Source organism: Eschscholzia californica, unplaced genomic scaffold (assembly GCF_041429995.1).
Source record: "Eschscholzia californica isolate CP2 unplaced genomic scaffold, dmEscCali1.0.p SCAF_4, whole genome shotgun sequence".
NCBI lineage: Eukaryota > Viridiplantae > Streptophyta > Magnoliopsida > Ranunculales > Papaveraceae > Eschscholzia > Eschscholzia californica.
The window spans coordinates 20,460,530-20,469,099 of record NW_028238461.1 but is presented as its reverse complement, the minus strand read 5'-3'; the positions used below and the strand labels follow the sequence as shown (position 1 = coordinate 20,469,099).

Sequence of the window (8,570 nt, the reverse complement as noted above, 5' to 3'; positions counted from 1 at the left end):
AGTAACGAAACAAAAAAAATAACACTAAATATGGTAACGAACTTGGGAGTTTCGTATTGTAGAATTCGTGTCCAATCAAAAAATAGTGCACGGTGAAAATTACAGTAAGAACAAAAAGTATGCTCAGCCCACTTGCAGGGACTCCCACTTGAACCGCATGTGAGAGAAACAAGGGTTTCTCTCTCCACGTGACTAAACATGTGAGATGAGAGAGAAACTCTCATCCCACATGCGGTTCAAGTGGGAGTCCCTAGAGGTGGGTTGTGTAGCCTTGTTGTAAGAGTAACGGAAAGATAACATTAAATAGAGAGGCTTGTGTTTATAGTGGAACCACTTATTTTTCTTTATTAAGGAAAAAAAATCCCCACTATTTCCTTATCTTTTTCGAATTGTGGACCTTCTGGTTTTGAAAGCAAAATTAGTTTGGGAAGCAAAGAACACGTGTTTGAAATAACATATCAACAACCGAGTTTATAAAACAAAAAACGAGTTGAGTCGAACCTTCATCATCATTCAACCGACGCATACAATCAATCAACAATTTCTTTATTTCTAGAGAGAGAGAGAAAAACTTAGAACTAAAATTGAAGATTTTGAGAATTTTGATTTAATCTAGAGAGAGAAATATGTCTATTTCATCACAACAACAAGAGAAATCATCAAATTTCTCACAAACTTGTAATCTTTTGAGTCAATATTTGAAAGAGAAAGGTAGTTTCGGAGATCTAAACCTCGGAATGATTCATAACTTAGAAGGTAGTAATTTTGATGATCTCTTATTTTTTCTTACATAATCTCAGATTTACTTTTCAAATTCATTCTAAAACTTGTGATCTAACAATCTTTCAGGTAAATCTGAATCGTTTAGAAAGAGTACAATACCGTTTAATCGGGCGAACTTATCGCCGATGATGGAAATGCCGCCGGTGGAGGTTTCATCTCGCCGTGAAATTAAATCTATGGATTTGTTTCCTCAAACTACTGGTTTTGATTCATCTCCTTCCTTAGAATCCTTCTCAAAGAAGATCGATTTCAGGTAATTATTTGCCAGACAAAACAAATATTATTAATATTTCAATTTTATACCAAAATTTGAAGATCCATGCTATATGGCTGGAACTTTCTGCCCTAGAATTGGCGTGAAGATGACATGGCATGCCGGTACTCCAATCCCGATGTGCCACCGGCCTACCAGCATTTTCCAATTTTTAACCAACAAAAATGATAGTATGCCGAAAAAACATCATTGAATAGTTGGGCCAAATCAATCCATCTATTTCAGATTTCGATCGTGTCTTGACCTTTTTTTTTTTTGTGTGTATTATTATTAGTTAATTAAAGGTTCGGCACATGATAAGATATAAATTACTTCTAATTCTAACACAGGTTTTTATTTTAAAAAAGAAAAAAAAATTATGCACAAGGTAGAAAACACATTTTAATCAGTAAAAAATAATAATTTGTTAGAATAGTGGGTTGGCCGGTCAGGTTATATTCTTATTCTTGCTTTTAACTTTGAGATAAAGTTGAGGTATCAATTATATTGTTAGTAGAAAAGGCAAATATTTGAGCACGTTGAAGATCTTAGTTATATACTCGTAAACTAAGATAGTTACATACTTATAAACTCTCATTAATCTTAATTCTTGTTTCTGTTTTTGTTGAAACAGTATTCAACTGAAAGAGTCAAAAAATGCTCAAATGACGATATTTTATGCGGGAAAAGTACTAGTTTTTGATAATCTTACAGAACAAAAAGCAAAAGAAATTATGCAATTTGCTAGTAAAGAGAGCTCACAGAACTCCTTTGCTGGTACTTTCACTTCTACCTCGGCAAAAGCTATTGTTTCCGATACAACAACTTCCTTCAGAAATAACTCTTATCAACATGTTCCGAACAAATTTGCTACATCGAGAATTGTGTCCGCTAACAAAGACATTCACAAACCCCTTATTTCTGGTAAGCATAAATCATTTCTCGGGTTGTGATAAAATTAAATTTAAGAAATGATTAATGGGCGTGAAATTAATTAGATTATTGTTTAATTGCAGATCTCCCAATTGCTAGGAAAGCTTCACTCCACCGGTTCTTGGAGAAGAGAAAAGATAGGTAAGGAATTTATCAAATAAGTTTTCTTCTTTTGAGTTTTCTCTATTTTGATCAACTTAACTAAATAGATAGAAAAAAAAACTTGAAAAGATTATTTTTATTCTTTTTTTCTTATATAAGTTGATTATGAAACATATTTGACTTTCTAAAATTGTTTACATGTCATTTATATTGATGAAATCTAATATAATAGGAATTAACTATTAATCCACTTTGTTCTTATTTTTTTCAGAATTACTTCAAAAGCACCATATCAAGTAACTAGTACTTCGAGTTCATCTGGACAAGCGGTCAACGCTCCACAAACCAACCATATAGACGATAAAAAGACTTGGCTCCGCTTAGCAGCTTCGCAATCAACACAACTGAGTTTTCAACTATAGAACTCTGAGAAATTAATATCAGGGGTTTGATTGATAGATCGATTCAATTGATTAGAAGGGTTGCTGGCTCAACAGCTCTCTTGATTATTTGTATGTTTTTTTTTTTCGCATTATTTTGCTCTTGGGAAGCTCTAACAGTGTTTAAGTTATTGTTTAACTATAGTATTCTATCAAAGAATTAGGACATAGGACAGAAGGTTTATTATTAAGAGAGTAAAGAATGTAAATTGTCTTATTATTTTAAAGAACGAATTTCAATTAAGTATCTAATTACTAAAGCTGAATTACCTATGAGAATATCAAACTTGCAACAAGCAAAAAACAGAAAAAAAAGGAATACTGAAACACAATGAAGATAATTGAGCAAGGAACGTAACTTTGTTGTCTTTTCAATGAGTATGTATAATAGCTTACGTTAAAGTTCGCAAGAGATTGCACGGAAATTAAAATATCCACAGTCACTCATTTTTCATGGACTGGCTAGGCGATGGCCGATGGTGCCCTTATATGTTACATCAACACCCATTGCAGGGGAGAAACCTAAGTCAAACCAACTTAGATACAACATACAAAACTGGTTAGCACCAAGCGACTTGGTATAAATGTTAGCTAATTGATCGACAGAGAAAAATAGATGGGTCTGAAGAAGAGAGGAAGTGAGTTTCTCACGAATGAAGTGGCAATCTAGTTTGAATACTTAGTTTGTTCGTGGAATACTGGATCAACATTTATATGGAGAGCACCTTAATGGGCCTGAAATGTCAATGCGGAGATCCATAATCTGAAATTGCAACCATTGAAGCTCAACAGTAAGAGAAGCAAGGGTATGATATTCTACAAAGAAAGATAACCTTCAGGGACCGAGAAACCTCAAATCCAAGAAAGTACATTGTTTTTCAAGACAAGGCCGAAAAGAGTGTATTTCTGCATAAAGAAGAATGTAAATCAAAGGCGGACCTAAAAAAAACTAAAAAGCGAACGGTTGGAAGTAGAATGAGTAAAATCTTCTGCTCTAAGCCATAGGAAAACTTGACAAACTAATGTCGAGAAGCCCGTTTTAAACCGTATAATGATTTGTTCAAATAGAAAATCCAATGTTTTAATTTCCCGATCGACACTAGGAGGAATAGTCATATAGACTTCTTTGTCCAACTCTCCTTGTAGAAAAACATTATTAACATCTAATTGACGTAAAGTCCAACCTTAAATGGAAGAAATGGAGATAAGGATAGGAGCCCGTCAAGAAGTCAATAGATTGACCTAGGGAGATAAATGATGAGCCCTTGGTGGAGCTCTCAGAGGGGTTGATCTGAAAGAGCTCTTCAACCTGATTCTAACTCTAACTGGAGAGGTTTACATGAGCCTCTTCGAGGTCTAGGGAGCGAGAGAGACAGAATGTAAAATAGATAGAGAAAGAGAGACAACGAGAAAGATTTATTTACATAGAACGAGAAAAACAATGAGAGGGAGAGAGAACGAGGTGGCGATGGTTGGAAATAGTGGTTGTCGAAAATTGTGGTGGTGAAGAGGTGAATATGAAGATTAGGGGACAAAAACAATCAAGTGAATTTTTGGACTAAAAACTAAATATGTCCAGTTAAATCAATCATGATTGAGGAAGTCTTTATTGCTGTGAGATTTTTAGGATTCTCCAAAGAATGCACCATTTGAAATTACGAGAATGTTAGATTTTGCAGGCACCATAGCTGCCAAATTGCCAAAACAAGCCCATCGTGCACTATCAGTCATGTTTATGAGCACCACCTTGTTGCTCCCCATTCTGTCCAGGTACGCCAGCGGATTTGCCCCACTTGTAGGCACCCACCCATGGCTCCTCAGTTCAAGCCCACTCCAGCAACATCTGCTGCCCACCTTACTTCACAGACGCTCCTCCACTTAAGAACAGTGAACCAAAGGCACCCGATTCCATGTCATCTTCTACTTTTCGATTTGTGGCAAGGCGATGCACCAACCACTTCCACGCATCGTTCTATCACTATCGTCGACATTTTCTTCGCCAGAAATTAAGATGCATTCCAACACTCAAAGATTTTTCACTCTTGTTGCACCATCAAACTTTAAGGTATGTGAATTTTGCAATGACCATAGATTCATTACAGATGTGGTTTTGCTTACGCTTGTTCAAGCTCTTGCTCTACCTTTAATTCCTCACCCGCCCCTAATCAAGTCAATTGGTGTAGCTAGGAAGAATGGTGAGCTACTGGTTAAAAACCAATGTACGCTCTCTGTTTAAATTGTGATACATTTTTTTTATTACATTGCTTGTGAATTGTGTGATATGGTGGACATGTTCTCACCTACTATTTGGCCAACCCTTGAATGTCTCTCCATTTTGTGATGTGTTAATGCTAAAAACCTGTATGGGTTCGTATGTGACAAACATATCATCATCCTTCTTCCTTTACACGAGAAGGGCAATAATTCTGATGATTTTGTGGTGTAACATTTCTCCACTCAAACAAATGGGAATCAAAATACAAAGCCAAAATTTGATAAGGCCTTCGTCTTGAAAGAAATAAATGAGTTGAAGAGGATAAATGTGTGCAATATAAAAAAAGAATCATCCTAATCCTTATGCCTTCTCCTTCGAAGGTAAGTTGAGTATTTTGGAGAGTCGAAAAAAAGAAAAGAAAGAGAGATATTGTGAGAATAGTCCCACATGGAGAGAAGGGATAACTAGCAACAAAAAATATAATGTAGAGGTGCTCTCCACTCATTGCTAATTGGTTTCGAGTTGGATGACCACAAACTTAACCGATACGATTGTGAATGATTATGCGTCTCCTTTTCCCTTTTCAACTATTACTGCAACACAAAGGAAGGGCAACAAAAGTTGAAGTAATTTTATTTGGGAAGTGGGAGATTCAGCTAGTAATCTAGTATGTTTTGAATTGTATCCTCTAATAGTGGGGCTGAATATTACTTTTGCATGGTTAAGTTGAGAACCTCACTATTCGGTTATATACAAGTTTCAAAGAACAGACCCTCAATAAGAAGGAAATTCAGACGATTAAGAAGACTAGTACTCAACTTTCTCTCTAGTCCTCCCTTACATGACATGCCTTGTGATTCATATGCCTAACTCGAGGAAGGCTACCGGCAAATGCAGAATCACAAGCATTTCTTTATGCTCGCTTGCTCGCTCGCACGAGTTTCCCCTCAAAAAGGGTGTATCATGAGGATGTTTCTATTTCATTAGATACTTAAGTGTAAAAGAGATTTCTTCTCTTGTAATACATCAACTCAGAATATATGGCCAACGACCCTTGGCTCAAGTGGTAAGAGGTAAGTCTTCCAACTTAGAGGTCAAGGGTTCGAGGCACACGCTTACCAATTCAAAAAAAAAAAAAAACTCAGAATATATGAATTAAATATTGGTTGCATAGAGCTTCTTGTTTATTGTTATTTGTCGTGTATTTCAATGTCTTAGTTTGGTTTATCATTTATTTCCACTGTGTTCTAAATTACCTAGCTTCCAAATCAATTATTTAAGTTTTTTAATTCGATGCATTTGGTTAGAAAATTGAGACATTTTTTGTATGGATGTACCCAAATTTTTTCGGAAAGTTGTGTTATCTCTTGTTTTCATTGTGAACTTCTACAAAACATTTTTTCGATATCCTTTTACACTTGACGGACGCTCTGAATATCGTAAAAAAATTCTCTCCAACTTCTCAGTCAAAACTATATTTTTCTTGTTATTCTTCATTTATTTCTCTACCATTTTCTTGGTTCAATTTGGACATGTTAGGGAGTCGATCTACAAAAATATATACCTTTGGAATTGAGGTTCCGTCTTTGGGGTAGTCATCAACAAACGTCAGAAGGTGACTACAGAAATTTATCTATCCACAATAGCTAATGGGCCTTACAGGATCAGTAACTAAAGCCCAGTTAAAGGCCCAATCCAAAGGTTAAGTGTTAATTGGATAACATGGAAAATCAAACTCAGAGCATCTGTGAAGCAACACTCATACTCATAAGCACATATCCAACCAAATAGATTAGACTTTCAAAATACTATGTCCACGTGCTAAATCGAAACTCACACTCCTTCAATGAGTCTTAAGTAATATTGACATGTTTTCTTATTGCGTATCACTTAATCCAGAAAGAGTGAAAGAAATAGCAAACTATCAAACTCATAGTTCATCAAATATATTATCAACCATCTATTGCGTGCAAAACTAAAATACCAAAAATTTGTTACGTGCAAAACTACTAATTTATTATATGTAAGAAATAAGTTTCAATTGACGCCGAGATAATAGAGAAACAAGTTCACTTATTATACAATTTCAAAGCCATGAACACAAAGAAATAGATACATCATACATATATCCTACTATTTCAAAGCTAAGTTACGAAAAAATAAAAGATATATACTAATCAAACGATATAAAATAGAAACGTCTATATCGTAATACTTTATTGATGACAACTTATGGGTGAGTAGATATGTGGTATTGAAGGTAACCCCCTTGACAACATCAACAAAGAAATATCATAACATTATATTTTTTTTTTAAAAGATCATAACATTATCTTGAGTTGATCAAAACAAGGATTTTATACACTAAAACTGCATCAAGCTTTAAAGCTTACAAGCAACAAAAATTCTTCATAAAACTCAATAATTTTTCTTCGAAAACGACCGCAGTAAATTTCACAGAGGATCATTAATCTCTACGACTAGTAATCCATTTCTGCCCTCTACTGCGAAAATCACATGTTACTACTCAACTAAAGTGCACTTCACACTTATGGAACTTCATAATTCTACATATTTACTCATTAATCATCCATTAGTAATTTCATTAAGATGCAGTAATGCCAGGTGAAAAATGCAATTGTTGTTGTTGACCTCCATTAGAGTAAGGAGAGATTGATGATACATATTGATCACCATATATTGATGCTTCTCTTCTACATTTCTCTTTCCTTTCATCTTTCACTATTTGATTTTGTCTACACTCTGTACTACAAAATGCTTTCTCTCCCCTGAAAAATATCATCATCATATATAATTAATCATCAGATTTGTTGTAAGAAATTGAGAAATTATGATATCTATTCAAGAAAATCAAATGATTTAAAACATGGGTAATTATCAAAACTCTCTCTCTCTCTCTAAGATTAAAAATTACCTGTACATGTAGATATCTTTTCCATGTAAGTTTTTTCTACATAAGTAGCAAGAACTGAGAAAATCTGAAGTTGGAAATAACAATTTTGATTCTGTAAATCTTGGTGGTGACTCATAAAAAACACCCAAATTCTTCATTCTGTAATTCTGATTACTATGATGATCAAATAATTCATTTTTATAAAGATTTTCATCTTCAACAACTCCATGATCACAATAAACCCTAGTAACTGATTTCTTATTTGGCCCATTATGGCAAGTTACATATGTATAACTCTCTGATTCCTCTTCTTCTTCTTCTTCAAAATGAACAATTTCTCTGCATTTTTTTGTTTCAGATGTTCTTGATTTATTACAGGAAGATGAAGAACCAATTGGAATTGGTAAAGATGATCTATTTAAATTCATATTCAAATTCAAACTACCCACAATCAATTTCATCGGAATTTCACTTCCACCACCACTACCACCACAACCACCAACGGCGGGACCGCCACTGGATTTCTCTAAAGCAGCAAGAATACCTAATCCAACACCACCCATATCACAAATTTTCATCCCTCTAGGTGATTTGATCTTAAAATCTAATGGGCTTTTAGGGCTAGTAATAATCTCATCAGAATATATATTCCGGTAACCGGAATTTTCTGGTTTTATCATCTTTCCGATCAATCGAGCCTTAGTTGCTTTGCCTAACATGACTGAAAAAAGTTGAATTAGATGAAAATTTTGAAGAAATTTGAGTGATCAAAAACTTGGGTTTCTCTCTTTCTGTCAGTAGTTGTTTATAAATGAAGATTGAATGATGAAATTCCCTGTTTCTCTTTCTAGAATTTATTGATTGATAGAATTGGTTTGAGCCCACAGGTTTTTGGTTTGGACTTATATAATTGATGATTTTACATGAAAA

General features: G+C 34.4%; 2 protein-coding genes across 2 annotated transcripts; one reads left to right on the top strand and one right to left on the bottom strand.

Annotated features, from left to right (window-relative positions):
- Nucleotides 1-375: 375 nt before the first annotated feature.
- Nucleotides 376-2,771, top strand: LOC147543548 (protein TIFY 10B-like). The gene is made up of 5 exons (XM_086636781.1): nt 376-756; nt 850-1,036; nt 1,671-1,960; nt 2,053-2,110; nt 2,343-2,771. Exons 1-5 carry the CDS (start codon nt 627-629, stop codon nt 2,491-2,493), a joined length of 816 nt encoding a protein of 271 aa, XP_086492907.1. The 5' UTR covers nt 376-626; the 3' UTR covers nt 2,494-2,771.
- A 4,138-nt stretch (nt 2,772-6,909) lies between these two features.
- Nucleotides 6,910-8,570, bottom strand: LOC147543547 (FCS-Like Zinc finger 13-like). Its single transcript, XM_086636933.1, has 2 exons — nt 7,662-8,570; nt 6,910-7,515 (listed from the first exon to the last, which is right to left on the bottom strand). The coding sequence occupies exons 1-2, from the start codon at nt 8,357-8,359 to the stop codon at nt 7,332-7,334; spliced, it is 882 nt and encodes a 293-aa protein (XP_086493059.1). The 5' UTR covers nt 8,360-8,570; the 3' UTR covers nt 6,910-7,331.

Bases quoted from the DNA above. Each gene is read 5' to 3' on its own strand.
- LOC147543548 (XM_086636781.1), top strand. From the start codon at position 627: ATGTCTATTTCATCACAACAACAAGAGAAATCATCAAATTTCTCACAA. The intron at 757-849 runs GTAGTAATTTTG...ACAATCTTTCAG, and splicing joins AATGATTCATAACTTAGAAG to GTAAATCTGAATCGTTTAGA. The intron at 1,037-1,670 runs GTAATTATTTGC...TTGTTGAAACAG, and splicing joins TCAAAGAAGATCGATTTCAG to TATTCAACTGAAAGAGTCAA.
- LOC147543547 (XM_086636933.1), bottom strand. From the start codon at position 8,359: ATGTTAGGCAAAGCAACTAAGGCTCGATTGATCGGAAAGATGATAAAA. The intron at 7,516-7,661 runs GTAATTTTTAAT...GATATTTTTCAG, and splicing joins AAAGATATCTACATGTACAG to GGGAGAGAAAGCATTTTGTA.